Source organism: Hypanus sabinus, chromosome 10, assembly GCF_030144855.1.
Source record: "Hypanus sabinus isolate sHypSab1 chromosome 10, sHypSab1.hap1, whole genome shotgun sequence".
Lineage (NCBI taxonomy): Eukaryota > Metazoa > Chordata > Chondrichthyes > Myliobatiformes > Dasyatidae > Hypanus > Hypanus sabinus.
The window spans coordinates 78,429,163-78,449,297 of record NC_082715.1 but is presented as its reverse complement, the minus strand read 5'-3'; the positions used below and the strand labels follow the sequence as shown (position 1 = coordinate 78,449,297).

General features: G+C 42.4%; 2 protein-coding genes across 9 annotated transcripts in view; one reads left to right on the top strand and one right to left on the bottom strand.

Annotated features, from left to right (window-relative positions):
* Positions 1–6,671, bottom strand: part of arid4b (AT-rich interaction domain 4B) — a 141,428-nt gene extending 134,757 nt beyond the window's left edge. For 3 of the 6 annotated variants that reach the window (XR_009514366.1, XM_059982175.1, XM_059982176.1), the window contains exons 1-2: positions 6,393–6,671; positions 5,448–5,507 (exon numbers count right to left, since the gene is read on the bottom strand). Coding sequence is in view for 5 of the 6 variants with exons in the window: in XM_059982175.1 (XP_059838158.1) it covers positions 5,448–5,453 (6 nt within the window). In the remaining variant the exon portion in view is untranslated. Of the gene's footprint in view, positions 1–5,447; positions 5,508–6,310 lie in introns of all 6 variants that reach the window. The other 3 variants (XM_059982172.1, XM_059982174.1, XM_059982173.1) reach the window with 2 other exon arrangements.
* A 313-nt stretch (positions 6,672–6,984) lies between these two features.
* The window catches only part of ggps1 (geranylgeranyl diphosphate synthase 1), a 72,549-nt gene continuing 59,398 nt past the window's right edge, over positions 6,985–20,135 (top strand). For all 3 annotated transcript variants that reach the window (XM_059982171.1, XM_059982169.1, XM_059982170.1), the window contains exon 1: positions 6,985–7,254. The gene's annotated coding sequence lies outside the window, so the exon portion shown is untranslated. The remainder of the gene's footprint in view (positions 7,255–20,135) is intronic.

Below are 20,135 nucleotides of genomic sequence, written 5' to 3'. Positions count from 1 at the left end.
ATTATTCCCACAACTTAAGGATTCACTTTCAAGGATCTTCATCTCATCCTCTCAATAAGTATTGCTTATTTATTATCATTTTGCAGTTTTTTTTTCTTTCTTTGTATTTACTGTGTATGCTTGCAAGAAAATGAATCTCAGGGTTGTACAGGATGATGTATATGTACTTTGAATTTCTTTGAAGCCAGAGCTGGGGTCTGGGACACCACAGACCAAGAAACGTGAACCAGGTCTGCAGGAGGAGCTGATTGTATTTTTCCTGCTCTCTTCACATTCACTGGAAATGTTATTCCCAGATAACAAACAGCTTCTGGTTTTTACAAATGCCCATCAGTTGACTTTGTCTCTAAGTTGGAAAATGGTTTCAAAAGTACTTAAGACTGATTGAAAAAAATTACAAATGCAACACACAAAATGCTGGACTAACTTAGCATATCAGGAGGCATCAATGAAGAAGAATAAACAGTCGATGTTTTAGGGCAAGACTCTTTATCAGGACTGGAAAGGGAGCAGATGCCAGGCTTCCGAAGAGTCTTGGCCCAAGATATTCCTCTCCTTAAACGGTGCCTGATCTGCTGAGTTCTTCCAGCATTTTGTGTGTGTTGTTCTGGATTCCCAGCACCTGCAGAATTTCTTGTGTTTAAGAGTAATTAATTACTAAGTATAAAGAAAGAAGAAACTAATAAACAAATGTCACCCATCTGATTTATTAAAACTATAATAGATGGCAGGCCAGTTGTATGTATAGTTATCCATAACCCAGGAGAATAGGGTCGAGTGGGATAATAATTCAGCCATGATAGAATGGTGAGGCAGACTCAATGGGCCAGAAAGCCATATTCTGGGACCTGAATCTTATGGTTTGGGATTATGGAGAGAAACACTGAAAACTTCTAGTCCGGCCCTATCAAAGTCCCAAGGGTACAAGATTATCAGAGCTTTACTGTCTTGGAACACTCACCTAAGAACTAAGAGTGCAAATACCATTCCAGACATCTGAGCACAAATTTTATTCAAGTTTTCTACACAAATTCTATTTCAAATCAAGAAATAGTCTTAGGTGGGATGTTAGTTATAGTTTGTCGTCTCATGCAGATATAAAGGCTAGCTGACATAGATAAACACAAAAGATTCTGTAGATGCTGGAAATCTTGAACTGCACACACAAAATGCAGATGGAACTCAAGTCAGGCAACGTCTATGGAGGGGAATAAACAGATGACATTTCAGAATGAGACCCTTCAATGGGACCTGTATTGTGTACCATACATCTTTCTGGAATAAGTCATTCACAAACTAGTTGTTACAGAACCTACACTTCACTTCCTGAGGGTGTGTCAGCAATGGGAGACAATGAGCAGCGTGGATCCAATATCTTAATTTGGGTTCTGCTCTCGCCTATCAAATTCTCTGGAAACTTGTATCAGAAGCCTTACTGGACAGTGCAGGAACTGAAAGCGTTCTGGTGTTGCAGATAGGTGACTCATGCAGCTCTCAAACCAAAAGCCGAATACAAAAGGAACTTTATATCAAAGAGAGAATATTTTGTGACATTATCATAAAAATTTTTTCCTTCAAATAAAAGATTCACATTGCCCATTCACCTGAATTGATTATCCAGGTTAACATATATGAGATGTTAAAATATTTGAGATGACACCTTAAAATATTTCTTTGCATCCTGTCGTGGGGTTGTAAGTCTGAATGCACACCTTTACTATTGCGACCTTGGCAATCAATAGGACAAAGCTTAGAACCTGTCAAAAACAAATTTCATTTCTACAGTGTATTTTCTGACCTCAGACAACCTCATCCACTGCAGTGCCTTTGAAGTGTACTTACTGTAGTGATGTAAGCAGCATGACTTTCAATCCCTACCTATAACTAATATAGTAACGACAGATTTTGTTGAATTACAGTTTCTAGGACACCAGGAGTAGTTCCCGCAGCTTTGAAGCATCATGGGGTATTTGACAGCCACCAAAAACTGCAGCAGGAACCTGCAGATGCTAGAAATTCCCAGTAATATACCAAGTGCAGGAGGAACTCAGCAGTGTAGACAACATCTATGGAAAGGAATAGAGAGTCGACATTTCGGGGTGAGACCTCCAAAACATTGACTCTGTATTCCTTTGCATATATTATGCCTGACCTCCAGCATTTTATGAGCAGAGATCTCAAGTTTGATATAGTAGAATAATGATGACTCAGTAACTCCTCTGCCACTCCTACCCAAAATGGCCCATGTGTAACAACAAGCAGAATGAGATAGCAAAAGCAATATCATTAATTGAACATGGCTTGAATAAAGTGGTTTGCAAGTCAAAGAAATGACTGGCGATAAGTGCCAATGACTCTAACATTCTGGGTAAAAATACAGAAGCACACCGTAATGTTCTAAGAACTATCAAACTAGATTTTTTGCTAAAACTCAGAATTGAAAGTGCAATTGAACAAGTCACTGCTAACAGATTGGCTTTGGTACAGTATCAGTGTAGCCAAAAACATGACTGTATAACTGGCCCTCTTAAACAGAGAATAGAAACTTGACAAGTAATGGAACTGAATCATCGGAACTATCAATTCCCTAATAATACTTTTCATTACAAAACTAAGCAGTCCAGAAGCCTATATTCTCCATGAGTCTTCCTCAAACATGAAAACCTGTCCTAAGCATGTAAGTCTGTTGTTTAGAACCTGTTTAAAGACACCTGAAAAGAAGCAAAAATGACTGACAGCACATTACACTAAGTGGCCAATTTTTAGGAACAGAAAATATCTTATTAAGTGACCAGTGAGTGTATTTCTGTATGCCCGTGCTGTTCTGTTACTGTAGTTAATTCACTTTAAGGTCTGATGTGCCGTGCTCTTCCATACAGCACTGTTGTAATGTGTGGTCAGTCTCACCTTCCTGTCAGCTTGAGCCAGTCTGGCCATTCTCCTCTGACCCCTCTCATTAACAATGCACTTTCAGCCACTGAACTACTCACCGGATTTGTTTCTTCTTTTTCACACCATTCTCCATAAACTCGAGAGACTTGTGTGTGAAAACCCCAAGAGATCAGCAGTTTCTGAGATACTCAAACCACCCCATCTGGCACCAACAATCATTCCACAGTCACAGTCACTTAGATCACATTTCTTCCCCATTCTGATCTGAACAACAACTTTTAATCATGCTTTTGTGCATTTACTTGCTGCCACGTGGTTGGCTGATTAGGCATTTGCATTAGTGAGCAGGTGTGCCTAATAAATTGGCCATGAACATATGTCTAAATTGTTGTTCTTCTCTTTTGAGTATACTTCTCATTCCATTTGCTGAAGTCTCTTTGTATCCATACATTGTAAACAACAAATTATTTGAATAACTAATACAAAAGCTCAATTAGAGCAGTATGCTTTTAAGAGCACCTTAAAAGAGAATAGAACCATTTAGGAAATGAATCATTGAGCCTTGGGCCAAAATACAATGCAGCAGAACTGGGAGAATTAGACAATTCATAGCCAGGGTTTAAGGCTGGAATGGGCCACAAAGAAATGCTTTAAGCCAAAAGAGATGCCTGAAGTATTTTTGCAGTATGATATTGCAAGAACCAGGATGAGGAGTGAATGGAAACGGAGGCAAGTGTGGTGACTGTGTGACTGAGTTTTGCTTTCTCTCATGCTTAAAAGGGGTAGTCTCTCAGCCTGAAACATCAATTTGTTCCCCTGCATAGACGCTGAGTTCTTCCAGCATTCTGAGCGTTTTGTTCTGGATTTCCAGCAGCTGCAGGATGCCATGTTTAAGATAGTTAAACCACTTCGATAGAGAATGATTAGCACACAATTCAAAGTGCTGGAGGAACTCAGGACAGGCAGCATCTATGGAATAGAGCACAGTTAATGTTTCGAGATTTTTAAATCTACTCTTCATTTTCTCCAGTCCTGCTCAAATGGCTTGGCCTAAAATGTTAACTGTACTCTCTTCCACAGATGCTGCCGGGCCTGCCGAGCATTCTGAATGTTACTGATGTATAGTCACTGCTATAATGTAGCAGTTGCAGCAGCTCAGTTGCACATAACAAAGATCTACAAACATTAATGTGAAGGCAACTAATCTGTTATTCTGGTACAGTAGCCCAGAATCTGAGCCTGCGGTTCGGGTCTTGTCATCGGCTAGTCCAGTGCTCGGTATCAAAGACTGGAGCCTGAAGGTCAATTGAAAGTCCCCAAGTTGAAGGACCATCACAATGTGTGGCTGGTGGAAGGGCCTTGTTTTATTATCTGAGTTGTTCTGTGCCGGCAGGCTGCCCCCAGCACATCCCAATGTGTGCTGGTACTGGATGTATCATATGTGTACTGTATGTTTCTATGTGATAAATAAATCTAAATCCAAACACCAAATCTTTAGAAACAAGAGTACTGGAACTATTAATGAACTTTGAAAACATGACAACACAGTGCACTCTGTCATTGTTACCTATTCTGTTATTAGAAACACCGCACCCCCGGTTTGCAGGCCACTGCAGGTGTTTCAGCCAAGGACGACAAACCTCTTATGGGGAAATCTGAACAGGAGCCGCTTGATCAGAATCCAATTGTAATTATACAGGGCTTGCTTATCTGCCGTAGGTAAGCGCAATGTGTTTAATTCAAACCAATGTATGGATCAATCGAGGTGGCCTGTCAATTGCCCTCAATTTCCACAAGCCTTAACTATAAATTTGTGGAGGAGGTTTGAGGAATTCTGTATTGGCCTGCACTGCACCCGATATAAGTAAACAGACAAAGCAGAAGCCGGCTTCTGGAGCTGATTTTAATTTAACACAATAGCCAGAAACTGCATTTTTTTGCCCAGCGCAGCTAAACCGAAACTAACCATGAGTAACCATTTGCAGAATTCAAGTGTTAACTCGATTTAGTCCCAGTAGTCTGCCGTTAAAATGCGGTATCTGAAATCCAAGTAAAATTCGACTCGATTTGACCACATTGTTCGCACGACACGACCCAGATTCTCTGCATCGTTTGAAAAGCTTTAGAAAACATATTTTCACGGTATCTCAAATATACTATGGAGACGTTAATACCGATTCTCGATATGACAACACGTAAACGATTTTTTAAAAAAATCCAAGTATTTTAAAACTACGGTGGTACACGCTGGCTGCAGAAACAAACAAACCAATCCTCGGATCATCCCATCATAAATGCTATTGCTTTACTTCGACGGGCTTAATACGGTGCCTATGTTACAACGTCTGGTCCAGCCGTAACGTTGCCGCACTAAATAAGCAGTTTATATTTGCCGTTGCTTTGTCATGCAGCACACTCCAACTACATCAAACACACATCTGCAGTGGGAAAACCCCAGTGTTACAACACGACACTCGAAAAACCCTAATTAAACTACAACACCGGTCGGTTATTTTTTGAGTAACCAGAAAAAAATATGCAACGTTTCCTTTTACCTTCATGTTAATTCGAAATATACCAAATCGGCGCCCGAAGGAAGTCAACTGTCGTTATTCCTAAAGAAAAGGGACACAGACAAAAAATCCATTTGGAAAAAGAACTGATCGACATCTCCTTTCAGGACAGACTCCCACCACCAGCCCCAACCCCCCACTCCGAGAATGGCAAGCGAGGCAATGCCAATACAGGATTGTCGGTCGCAAGTGACGATATAATTCCCACATTATCTTCGTCTTCTCCCTTAGACGCGAATGTTACCTTTGCCTGGCACTTATACACAGTAGCGGAAAGAAAAGATGATGAATGGCGGATGGGTTGAAATGCACAGGATCAGGAGGGGTTGTAATCGTGCGGCTGATGCATTTCAATCCCCCCACCCCCTCTCTCCCCACCGCCACTCTCTAGTTATGTCAATGACGCCATTTCAGCCGGATCTCAAAGTTACACACGGACTGCATCAGTGCCAGAGCTCAGGGGGAAGTGAGATGAGTTAAGAGGGTGAGGAGACGGAGGGTGAGAAGGTGCAAAAGGTCAGGGAAAGGAAGAAAAAAAGGTGAAGAAGGGGTAAACGCGAGTCTTCACAATCACTGGCCACACGTACACAGAGCGGAGCTGGCACGCCACGATCACCATTTAACAGCGAAGCGCTGCTAGACATCCCGCAACCGCCTCTCGCCCGAGCTCAATCTCCCAAAGCACCGACAACGACTTGAGAGAGGGCCGGAGTTCCTCACTCGCCAGGACGGCTCACGACCACCCCCTCCCTTCCCCGACTAGCGCCTTTGAAGAGGAGGTGGGTTGCGGTGATTGACACGGGGACTCCTCAGAGCCGCCGCGGCTCCTCATTGTTTAAACTTACCCTCACACCCACCCAACCAACAAGCACAACCCTCGCTGAAGAGCGAACGGAGCCACCCAATCCTCGCCCGTCGATCCCTCACCGAATGTGGAGACTGCAGCAAGAGCGGCAGCGTCGCCTCACAGGCCGGGGCCGCCCGCCCGCTGTCCGACCCGGCTTCTGTTCGGCATTCAAGCCGCGATCGAAGTAGGGGAACGCGACGACCAACTTCTGCTTCCCTGAGCCCCACACGCAGCGGCGGCCCACTATCTGCCGGGACTGACAGAGGGACACAGGCCGCTGTTAAAGCGCCAGTCGCCAGCCAAAAGCAAACGGGAGGGGGGGAGAGTAGAGAATAAAAAAAACACACACTCGACCCCTCTCAGCAACAAACAACCTTTCCCATTGGCTCGCCGTCACACGGCAACCACAGCACCAGAGCGTTCATTGGCCTTCCCCCTCCTCCCCCTGGACCGACCAGCCTTCGCCGCGTCGGCGCTGCCGGGAGATGAAGTTCACACTCCCTCCGACGCCAATGAAAAGATATGACCGTAAAACTACATCTCCCGGTGTTCATGGCGAGCCACAGCGGCTAAAAAACACCGCATGCGCACTAATCGGCTAGGTGATCTTTAAAAAGGGCTACTGCGCAAGCGCAGTGATATTAGGATGGCGTAGATTTGGATGAGGTAAAGTAGGGGGAAATCGTGTGGGGTAAATGGCGTCGTTGTTGTCCTCATCCTAGGATCAAGTCGCCGTTGCTTTTTCGTCTTATGAGGCCTTGTTTGGGGTCGCTCTGAAATAACTGTGACACGTTTTATTTTTCTACGTCAAAAGAAAGAAATAACATTAAGGAGAAAGGGGAGGCGCGAAAGCGGAAGTGGGCAGGCCGTAACCCGGAGGCAGACGGCTCAAGCCGGTCGATGCACGGCGGGTTTTATTGCTGCGTCATCCGCGCTTCAACAGTAAGTCTTTGCTGCTCTACTAGTATGTTACCTAGGCCACCAAACAGGTCGGCTTTGTATTTGTATACTGCCCTTTCATTGCAAGTCCGGTCCTCTTCTTTCTCCCCCAAATTACCATAAAAGATGTGAAAATATGGCCATTTTGTCTTTCACTCTGGGGTGGCGATTATGGTTGGGGTAGAATGACCACCTGACGAGCCAGGCAAGTTGGCCTAAGGTCTCTTGCAGTGGTGACAGTCTTGATTGGAGGAATCTTGAAGAGCTTCAGGGTCTGAGTCCTTGTATATTCTGATACTTGCTTTTTCCACTTGTCTTTTAGTTCATTCTTTTAGTTGGGTAATGTATCTTCAGCTGACCTTCTTGCCAGTCTATTTCTTTCCCATCCTTGAAACGTAAACAAATTTCAGTGCACTAACTTGCCAATAACGTCTGTTCTGTAAAAAAATTAAAAAGGCTGCGTGAGATTGTCACTGTTCCTCCTGCTTCTCAAGCAGTCATCACAGATTCCTCCCCCACCCCGTTATTTTCACCTCACTGATTCATTTCAATTGCTTCACGTCCTATTTTGTCTCAATCTGCAGAAATCTGTTTGTATTCACAGTGGTTTTTGCCACTCCAGTTTGAGACCACTTAGTGGATTGCCATCCCCCAACCCTTCTTTCATACCACTCATTGGAAAAAAGTTGCTGTGTAATGTTTTAGATTACATTACCAAAATCTCAATTGTATAGTTGTTGTCCTTTCATTAACCATGACACTACTGTGGCTACCAGCTTGCTCAAGCATTATCTTATTACCTTGCCTGTATGGCTAAGACTACTGCATCATGGGTGCGGTTTGCTGCAATGGTCAATGTTTCTTATCCTTAAAGGATGTGCAGATGAGAACATATGCAATTTTACTTAATATTATAGGTGCTTAATGAGGACTGTTAAGCTGGGTACAGCTTCTTCCCCCAGGCCATGAGACTTACTGAACACACTGTATGCATTATTTATGATGGTGCTGGTAGCATTATACTGTTGTCTATTTGACTATATGTACTTACAGAATTTTTTTATTATTTGTTAATATTTTATGTTCTGTTTGTGATTATATGTACTGTGTTTTGTGCCTTGGTCCCAGAGGAATGTTGTTTCACTTAGCTGTATACATGCATACAGTTGAATGACTTGAACTTGAATTTTATGTGGCTGAATGTCAAAGCATTGTTCTGCTCGTCTCCAGAAACTTTCAAGCTTTAGCACTGACTGATCTTGGTTGACCTGATTATGCGGCCTATAGACTCACTTTCAAAGAGTCTACAACACATATTCTCAGTGCCGTTTTATTTGCACCATTTGCTTTTTGCACGTGGGTTGAATTCCATTGTATTTTTGTATTTTCCTGTAAAGAAAATGAATCTTATGGTAGTATATGATTGTGCATTTTAATAATAATTTTAATTACATTATTTAATTAATAACTTTAATAATAAATTTACTTTAACTAATATTTAGTTAGCAGAGACTGCAGATTTTCAGCTCTCCTTCCCTTACCCTGATGAACTTCAGTCTTCTGCTCTTGTTGCACTAGTCTCCCCTTCACTGTTCATTTCTTTGCTTCCCTGACTACCCCCCCCCCCCCATTCTCAGCACATATGCATCCTTTAAATGTGGTTAACTAAACCATTCTCCTCTTCTTCGACATTATTGTTCACTTGATGGGACTGCACTTGTTTAATTGCACTTCAGTTTAATTGTAGCCAGTGACTAGGTGCTGTTGTGATCTTTGAACTGCTTACTCAGATAATCTGTCGGTACCTTCTATTTGTTGTGCCTTTAGATTTCACTGTTCCAACTTACTACTCTTGTCAAGTGCAGTTAATCCAATTTGAGTACACTAAATTTTGCTCAATTCGCTGCTGTCACAGTTTAAATTCCAGAATTTTGAGCTGCAGCCATTTTTAAAAAGCAGTTAAATTTATTGACTAAGGTATATTCCCCAATATATCTGTGACTCGTGTCAAATTTTGTGTAAAGAGGTTAGGATGCCATACTTCGCTAAAAGCATATTTTAAATGCAAATAATGTGCTGTTCTCATTTGCTTCTGTTTACTTATTGAAGTTAGTTTGCTTTCCAGTCCTTTATATAATCTAGGTATTTTTAATACAGGGAACAAATGTCTGGGCATTTAATTGTTTGAATGTGTAGGGTAGCATTAAACATGATTTCTTTATTTGCATGCACTACTTTTAAATTTAGTTTAATTTAACCTACTAAGCTGCTTTTTGCTGAATTGATAGCACGTCCAATGGATGTGGCTGCTTATGGCATACTGTTTTACCACCTTGCATGTTTCATTTGAAGCTTCCAAAATAGTGTCATAATTTTTTACTTCCAAGTCCAGAAAACATTGTTTTCACGTGGCTACTTTTGCCTTTATATTTCTTAGATGCATGTTAATTGCATTAGTGCTTCATTCTAATTTTGTTAGATCATGTTTAGCAGCCTTTAGTTCCCCAGACCATTTTTTTAAGAATGAGCTGATAGCATTAAATTCCTGTTCCAGAAAAAAATGACGTAGGAAAGATTTAAGGAAATGTTTCTAATTTTGGATTAGCTTATTATTTGAATGGATAATTAATAACTACAAGAACTGCTTTCTGTTCAAATGCTTTCAATTTTGGTCTGTTTCTTATTTTGCCAAACGAGATTGTTGTACTGTGGTAAATAGCAGGCACTGGTTTGGTTGGAGTTTGAAATTCTGGCTTTGTAGCAAAATTGAGTGGACTGCTGACTCGTCCTCTGATATTAATTCAGAAGTTTGCACTACAATATGACACATCTGTGCATGGTAATTCCATTTCTTTCAACTTTAGAAAAGGCACAGAATTTGTTTCTGGGAATTTGGGTCCACTCAAAAAAACTCATTAAAATAAAATTACTACATACAAGTTCTGCTTGCAAATTTTGAATTGTACCCTGCTCCTTCTGCTTGTTCTGACTTTCCACCTTTGACAAATGCATTTATTTTGTTTAGGAAGAGAATGTTGCACAAGTGTATCTAAATGATGCTGTATATAGTATTGTAATTTGGTGCCAAAAGGTGTTTGGTCTTCACATTTAATGCAAAGTACTGTTACATGTGACAAGTCAGTAGCTTGAACTAAAGACTGGGGGTTATGGGTCAATGAAAGTAATTGACTATTAATTAGTCTGTGTCCAGAGTTGGAGTAGTGAAGGTTAGGTCTCGGTTGACTCTTGAGTGAGTGGCATTAACAGTTTGAAATCCAGATTGTTTTGTGCAAACTGGATCCTTAGTTTTTTTTTCTGTTGGACTTTGGGCTGAATCTTCCCTCTAAAGTTCTTTCTCATTTCCTCCAACTTTGAAAATATTGTCACTGTGTACATTGCTACAAATTAAGAATAATTTAAAAATTCTTGCACTTCCTTGCCCATTCTGTGTAATTCATATTCCTAAGTACTGCATGCTTATCAGAAATCAATATTTCTGATTTGCCATAACCTTTCCATGGGATTACATGTAACAAGCTATGCACTCTCTAATTTTCCCTAAAATAGTTACTGAATTTATCAATGATTATCTTTTCCCTCATCCTAATGAGTTGAGAAGATTCGAAGACCTGAAAATTGGGTGGATTGCTTGTAGCTCAGCCCAGACGTTCCCTCTCCACTTGAGCATGAAGAAGAAAACTGACATTCCATATCCATCCTCCTTGACATCCAATGATGCGAAGCTGACTGCAGTACTCTACCTCTACCATGATCATCTTGCTTAGTCTAAGCAGCAAATCTACAGCTATTTGAAGCTATATTTAAATTTAGCTGTGCTTGCAGATCATTTTACTTGTGCACGTTCCTTGTAATTGAAAAGTAGTATTTTAATTCTTCCCTGCAACCATGTACTGATCCAACAAAAGAATTGGCTATATTAAATTTGGCATTATGTAATTCACACTTAACATTTTTAAAATACTCATAATAGGTTTTAATGTAATATTTGAACTACAGTATAAATATATACTGTGGTAACTTTATTAGGTACACATCTACACCTTGTTAGTGCAAATAACTAGTCAGCCAACTATATGGCAGCAACTCAATGCATATGAGCATGCTGACATGGTCAAGAGAGTCAGTTGTTCAGAGCAAACTTCAGAATGGGGAAGAAAGGTGGTTTTAGTAGCTGTGGCCTGCAGTTATTAACACAGTGCTAAACTGGACTGACTCAGCTGTCACTCCGAGGATGTTTAATTGCTCACTTTTTGCTCTTTGCATCACTTGTGGTCCTGCATGTTGTGTCAAACTGCCTCTCTACCAGAGAACTTTAGGTTCAGACTGAGGGAATAATGGTCAAACACAGTTTACTTAAAATTTCATGCTATTGATATTAAGCTTGTATTGCTCTGTTCAAATACAGAGCCCTGCTCACAGAGCTTGGGAAAATCTGCAAATCTGTCTGTTTTACATCTGTTATCACATGCATACTTTGATAAGGGTACACAGCAGCTTTCTCATGCAACAAATACTACTTTGTTCATACATTATTCTCACAGCATGACTTGTCAAGCTGCCAATAAGTCAGTTAGGTTTAAGCCCTTCTAATTCTGCATATAATTCCTCATTCCCTCCTTTTGTCATTCCATGACAACTAGGATTATCACTGTCAGAGTTGAACATCTCAATTTTCATATTTGTAAGAAGGGTAGATAGTAACCCTTGGGATAGGCCAAAGGCCTTTCTGTGTCATTGTAGTCTCCATCCTCATCATTTGCATCTCAATCTCTCAGGTCTCCTTCCTTCCTGGGAAGATTCTGTATAAATATCCCTGTGGGTGTAGCGCAAAAGCATTGACTGACAAAGGGCCGGAAACATCAGAAAAGTGCAATGAGTACACCTGCAATGATAGCATAATGTAGCAGTATACCGCTCCCTCCTGCAAAGATATCACTGAAGGGCTACAATCCCCTTTTGAGCTAAAGCCACGTTGGTCGGCCCTGATTTTCCAGATTTTATTTACCTCCTTTTGAATGTGAATGGAAATGGGTAATGTTCTCTGATTCATCTGGGATGTAGGTGCAGCACTGTTGTCCTATAAAGGCACATACATCACCTTTTTCAGCCAGAACAAACTGAGGGCCATTTGGTTCTGTAAAACTGTCTGTCGTAGTGCCATCATTTCAACTGTGATGCTGGACGCCATCCATGGCCTTAGCGGTACTATTGGCCATCTCCAAAATTGTGGCCAGGTTGATGATTTCCCTTGAATTGTAGAAGGGGAAAGCTGACATCCAGAAGTGCTCTGGTTGTGAGATTCCTCGGTTTTACCGTAGGAGGGAAGGGTGCTGGTCCAGGGTTTTCAGCATTTGCACATGGCGTACAAGGTAAGCCAGGAAGCAGCATCCCATTCAATTTCTGCTCTCTTGTTGGGTGTCCCATTGGCTAGCTGTGTCTCCTGAGAGCCACAATTAGGCCCTTTCCTCGCAAACCCATTGAGTTCTGTTCATGGGGCAAGGTGCTATTGCCCAGAAAATAAGTCCCCTTATCTTTGAAATTATAGTAGCAGATAGTATTTGCTGGTTGGTCAGATCCGACAGTGGAGGGCTACAATGTCGGACCTCTCCGTTGGATGGCTTTTTCGGGGGGGGGGGAGAGGGGATGAATGTACCAGCCATCAAAGCAGTGGCACCCACAGTCTCCATCACATCACTGGTGCAATTTTGGGCCTCACTAGTCTGAGTGTCATTAGAAAAGGCCCAGACTGACCATTGTTCTCTGCTGTTCAGCGGAATGGCTATTGGGGAAACCCTGTCTTCCCATGGGGAGGAATCACTGCATACGCCCAGCAGGCAGATGAGTTAGTTTTCCCAACATAACTGTAGCAAAGTGACAGGAAGGTGTTTGGCTTGGTTATTACAATAGAAGTGCTTAAGATTGCAAGTATAGACAGTAATAGCTTAGTCATGAATGCACCCGTTTGACGTGTTCAGAGTGGTCAGTAACACTTGGTAGGGTCCTTTCCAGCAAGGTTCAAGCTTCTTTCTAAGATGGTTCTTTATGAGAGTAAAGTCTCCTGGGCGAACTCGATGTTCACTTTCCAGCTCCTCTCCTTCCCGGTGGGCCTCCTTCACCTGTGGGTGCAAGACCTGGAGAGATTTGGTTAGTGTCAGGATGTACTCTATAATTTCATTTGATATTTGATTCAGGTCCATTGCAAGTAATTTTGGGGTCAGCAAGGCAGCCTTCCAGGGGGTTCTTAACAGTCTGCCATATACTATTTAACAGATCGTGTTTGTTCTGATTTGAGTTCTCATCTGGAACAAGACTATCGGTAGCACTTGACTGGTTTCTTGTCCTAGTTTAGCCAATTTGCTTTTCAGCATCCCGTTAGCCCTTTCAGTCAGGTCTTTGGGGGCAAAGGAATGTGTATTCTAGAGCCTGGCATAGTTGGGTATCAATCTCGCCCACAAAATGAGGACTATTGTCAGATACAACTTGCTCTGGTATCCCGAATCTGGGAATGATTACTTTCAACAAAATATGCACCACAGTATTGGCTTTGTTATCTGTGGTAGGATGTACTTCAGTCCATCCACTGAAAACATCAAGAATTACAAGACGATATTTGTAACAGTGCACACGTGGTAATTCGATAAAATCAAGTTGTAGTTTAGCAGAAAGGGTATCTTGGCAATGGGTATATCCCTTTGGGCATGGGATGTCTTTTCCTGGATTACGTTCTTGGCATATCAGACATCGTCTAGCAACATTCTCTGCTACTTCCTCCAGGTCCGAGCTCTACCATGATTCCAAACATTGCCTTACCATTCCCTCCTTGCCAAAGTGAGTATTAGTATATACAAAATCTACCATAGAGCCCAGTAGTTTCAGGTACGCAGACCTGATGGGCAAGAGTAAGCCAGAAGTCCTTGGTCGGTAAGTAAAAACATCCAGCCGATTCCCAGGTGGCTTTCTCTTTCAGAGGTGTTGAGCTGTAAAACAAGCACATCCTCAATTCCAGGCATATCCTCTGATTCTGAAATGGGGGATTCAGTTTTTCCCCGGTGATTCGTCACTTGGGGAACAATCAGTGCAACAGGAAGGGCAGGTTGCTTTGCAGCTGAGTCAGCTCAGTTGTTTCCGTAGTCAATCTCAGTAGTACCTTTAGCATGTGCAGAGTGGCCAATTGTGAAGGAAGACAGATGACGGATAAAAGGTTGTCGATGTAATTTTATTCGTGATGGGCATACCAGAGGAGGTAACATAACAAAGTTGCCTGAAGTTATGAGCGACACCAGAGGCATACCTAGAGTTTGTACAAAATTTTGGCTGATTTCCCATTGGCTAGGGTGCATGCTCTAGTGAGTGCAAAGAGTTCAGCTTGCTGTGCCAAGGGAGGAGAAAGAAAGGAAGTGGACTCCAAGGTTTGTATGTGGGAAACAACAGCATAGCCTGCACAGTGCTGGCCTTGGTTGTCTAAAGGAGCTCCCATCTACATAGACTAGGTGTGGGTTAGCAACGGAGACATCAGTCATGTCAGGTTGGACCTGTCAATTTGTGATTAATTGTTGAGCAATCACGAGGTGGTGAATCTAGACACTTGGGTGGGCATTCTAAAAAGATGGCTGGGTTCACAGTAGAATAGGGAGAAAATGGAGAAAGGGGTTCTGTAGGAGAAAGACCTCGTATCTAGTGTGGCAAGCCTATGTTAAGGCCTTGAGTTTAGTGGATGTTCATCAGAGCAACTATGTCATGAGAGGTGAGTAGATCCACTGGCTGGTGCAAGGTAATGTTACTTGTGACCAGAACCATATTGTATACTGCAGGGAGAATTTGAGTACAGGGAGGTAAGCAGGAAGTTACCGGTTTGAGTTTCTTGGTTGTTAGGCTTGATCGGTTGTTGTCAGTCCCCATGGCTCTGGGAAAGGACAGCAGTGGCACAGCCGTCCTTGATTGTCACATAGAATGCAAAGCAGCAATCCTGGAGGCTGGCCCAAGGAGGGGTGTGATATCAGGGCTTGAGGGAAGCAAAATCCTGTTGGGCCTGCTCTGAAAGGAAGTCTCTCATTTGGACAAGGAATAAGGGGTGAGGGAACTGGTGAGGGTAACGTTGGGAATCCAAGTGTGGCAGAAATTGACAAAGCCTAGGAATTTGAGCATCTGAGTCAGCATAGTGTATTAACAATGGGGGTTCATTAGCACAGGTCAAGGGTTGAATCTGGTACTTTCTGGTCTATTAAGATCTGAACTTCATTGGTGCCACACTTGATAACAAAATCTTTTAAAAACAAACAACAACACACAAAATGCTGGTGGAACACAGCAGGCTAGGCAGCATCTATAGGGAGAAGCGATGTCGACGTTTCGGGCCAAGACCCTTCCTCAGGACTAACCGAAAGGAAAGATAGCAAGAGATTTGAAAGTAGAGGGGGGGAGGGGGAAATGCGAAATGATAGGAGTAGACCAGAGGGGGTGGGATGAAGCTAAGAGCTGGAAAGGTGATTGGCGAAAGTGATACAGAGCTGGAGAAGGGAAAGGATCATGGGACAGGAGGCCTCAGGAGAAAGAAAGGAGATGGGGGGGGGGAGCACCAGAGGGAGATGGAGAACAGGCAAACAACTAAATATATCAGGGATGGGGTAAGAAGGGGAGGAGGGGCATTAACAGAAGTTAGAGAAGTCAATGTTCATGCCATCAGGTTGGAGGCTACCCGGCCAGTATATAAGGTGTTGTTCCTCCAACCTGAGTTTGGATTCATTTTGACAATAGAGGAGGCCATGGATAGACATATCAGAATGGGAATGGGACGTGGAATTAAAATGTGTGGCCACTGGGAGATCCTGCTTTTTCTGGCGGACCAAGCGTATGTGTTCAGCGAAACGGTCTCCCAGTCTGCGTCGGGTCTCGCCAATATATAAAAGGCCACACTGGGAGCTCAGGAGGCAGTATACCACACCAGCCGACTCACAGGTGAAGTGTCGCCTCACCTGGAAGGACTGTCTGGGGCCCTGAATGGTGGTGAGGGAGGAAGTGTAAGGGCAGGTGTAACCCTAACCCCTTGATCATGATCCCACTAAGGAGCACTAGGCCATTGTCTCCAATACCATCACCAACCTTATTAGCTCTGGGGATCTCCCATCCACTGCCACAAACCTCATAGTTCCCACACCCCACACTTGTAGTTTCTACCTCCTACCCAAGATCCACAAACCTGCCTGTCCAGGTAGACCTATTGTCTCAGCTTGTTCCTGCCCCACTGAACTCATTCCTGCATACCTTGACACTGTTTTATCCCCCCTTGTTCAATCTCTTCCCACCTATGTTCATGACAATTCTCATGCTTTGAATTTTTTCAATGATTTTAAGTTCCCTGGCCCCCTGCGTCTTATTTTCACCATGGACGTCCAGTCCCTATATACCTCCATCCCCCACCGAGATGGTCTCGAAGCTCTTCGGTTTTTTTGGATTCCAGACCTAACCAAATCCCCTCTACCACCACTCTCCTCCGTCTAGCGGAATTAGTTCTTACTCTCAATAATTTCTCCTTTGGCTCCTCCCACTTCCTCCAAACCAAGGGTGTAGCCATGGGCACCTGTATGGGTCCCAGTTATGCCTGCCTTTTTGTTGGCTTTGTGGGACAGTCCATGTTCCAAGGCTATACCGGTATCCATCCCCCTCTTTTCCTTCGCTACATCGACGACTGCATTGGCGCTGCCTCTTGCACGCGTGCTGAGCTCGTCGACTTCATTTACTTTGCCTCCAACTTTCACCCAGTCGTCAAATTTACCTGGTCCATTTCTGACACCTCCCTCCCCTTTCTTGATCTTTCTGCCTCCATCTCTGGAGACGGCCTATCTACTGATATCTACTATAAACCTACACTCTCACAGCTGCCTGGACTATTCCTCTTCCCACCCTGTCTCTTGCTATCCCCTTCTCACAATTCCTCCGTCTCCGCCACATCTGCTCTCAGGATGAGGCTTTTCTTTCCAGGACGAAGGGAGATGTCTTCCTTTTTTAAGCAAAGGGGCTTCCCTTCGTTCTCCATCAACTCTGCTCTCAAACGCATCTCTCCCATTTCCCGCACATCTGCCCTCACCCCATCCACCCGCCACCCCACTCAGGATAGGGTTCCCTTTGTCCTTACCTACCACCCCACCAGCCTCCAGGTCCAACATATAATTCTCCGTAACTTCCGCCACCTCCAACGGGATCCCACTACCTAACACATTTTTCCCTCCCCCAGTCTTTCTGCTTTTCACAGGGATCGCTCCCACCGCAACTCCCTTGTCCACTCGTTCCCCCCCCACCCCCCCCCATCCCTTCCCACCGATCTCCCTCCTGGCACTTATCCTTGTAAACGGAACAAGTGCTACACCTGCCCTTACACTTGCCCTTTCCTTGTACTACCTCTACTGGTATGATGATATGTAAGGATGATATGCAAAGTAAGTTTTTCACTGTATCTAGCCAGTTGAGCTATTTTATTCAGCTGAATACTGGGAGGCTTGAAGGAGTTGCCATAAGCCCATTTCCACAAACTTTATATTTGATAGCAGTTCAGTAAGATTTCTCAGTAATTTCAAGTTCATTGTCACGACTGTGCATGTATACAAACAACATTCCTGTGGGTCACACAGCAATAAAATAATATTACCACAAATAAATTAATAAAATATAGTTCAAAGTGCATGTAGTGCACAGCATAGGTAAATAGTACAGTAAACAGAGATCTTGGTTGTGGCAGGGTAGTAATTTGTTTTAGCTTGGCAGCACAGTGAGCTGCCTCCAGTCACTTTTTGACTTGATGTTGAGTTTCTATTATGTAAGTCCATTAAACGCTATCTCCTTTGCCTCATCGTCATCCCCCTTCTTGCTCTCATTCTTTGTCGTGAAACAGACTTAATTTTACTCCCATTACTGTCTGGTATTCAAACTTCAGTTAATGACAGCTACTGTTTGCATGTTACAAGCTGGTCCTGGCTCATCCACTTTGGCTAGTTCTTCAGCATGTAAAGCTATAAATTAACATGCAAGTTCTTTTATTTTTGCCATACCTCTGAAACTATCGCCACTTCTGTATTCAATGTTCTTTACACATGCTCTCCTTAATATGTTGCATTTGCACTCAGTGCAGACACAGCTTCATAAAATATTTTCATCTGTTCCCTTCCTCTAATATGCTTTCTAACTGAGTTTTGGTTATTACCTAATACACTCCTTTTCCTTTGGCAAAGTGCTCAACTTGATTAGGATACTGTCTTAATGTACAGTTTTCTTAATGCTTTGGTTTGTGTACACAAAATGGCTTTGTGTGCCTGAAACCTTTTTCTGACATTCAGCCATTCATAGAAATATGTCATCCTTGGTATTGTGAAGTATGAGCAAGTTTGAAATGTGATTTGATATTTAAAAGAATTTTACTCCCTGCTTGAAGGATAACTTTATTGCAAGTGATTGTTTTATAACTGGCTGAATAGTTTCTTTGAAGACCAAAAGTTTACAAGATTTTAAATTTTGTACAAGAATGAATTCAATATTTTTAGTGGATCCAAAGCATTTTTTCTCTGAACAATAATAATGATGCTTTTAATAGCTTTCACATTAGAAAGCAGCTTATTTTTCCTTTCTGTTCTCCACCCTCCCCCACATTCTGTAGCTCTATATTCTTATGTAGTTGGTTGTAACCACAGCTTTGTCAGCTTCATCCAGTACAAAGACAGCGTTCAATAGAAAATAGTTTTCAGTTCTGAAGCCTTGGGCTTGTCCACTATGCACAGGTCCCCTTGACCTATTGACGGTTTATTCCTTCTCATTAATCCCATACTGTTATATGCAGTTTCTCTTTGAAGTTTCCTAGCAATAATCCATTTCCAGGGCTATCTTGTCCATTTCTCTCAAGACATAGTTTCATATTACCAGCCCTGTCTTACAGCTTCATTCACTTTACATACTAATTTAGTCCTTCAGACTGAACTGGAATGGAGTAGTAATTTTAATTATTTGGAAATCTGCCAAAAATATCACTTTTGCAGTTTGTTTTTTTGTATATTAAAACCTCACCATCATTGTCCATCTCAAACTAGTACTGATCAAGGACTGCACTTTGTTGGTGTGTTCCTGGTAGGTTTGAAGTACTTGTTCTTTGCCAGGCCATCTCCCTGCTGCAGACATCACACCAATGTAAATTAGTACCTTGGATCTCTGATCCTACACAAGCTTGAAAATGTCCTGTTTCAGCCCATTCTTTGCAGTTAGTATAAATTTGTATTTAACTGGCCATTGGGCTTTGTAGACCTTACAACATGTATTAGCTTTGTTATTATTTTTGTAAAGAAAATAATTTTAATGCAGTGGTTATTAAATGTGACATTACTGCAGCATTGCAGCATCAGAAACACTTTGAAGTAGTAGAAAGTATTAAATCTGGAATGTTATTCTCTTGCAAGTTACCTCTTACACTCATTGTAGTCGTAGTTCCTTTTCCCCTCTGAGACTGTAATGGATCAGGTTTATTATCACTGATATGTCATGAAATTTATTTGTTTTGTGGCAGCAATATTGTACAATACATAAAATTTTACTGTAAATTATAATATAAAAAGAACAAAAATAGTGAGGTAATGTTAGTAGGTTCATTGACCATTCAGAAATCTGATAGAGGTGAAGATGTTTCTAAAATGTTCGTTGATTTCAGGCTCTTGTACCTCCTCTCTGATGGTAGTAATGAGATGTTCTGGATGGTAGAGGTCCTTCTTCAGGCATTGCATTTTAAACATGTCAGCGCTGTGGATGTTAGTGTCCGTGGTGGAGTTGGCTGAGCTTACAATCCTCTGCAGCTACAGTCCTTTGCATTTATCCCTCCATACCAGATGGTG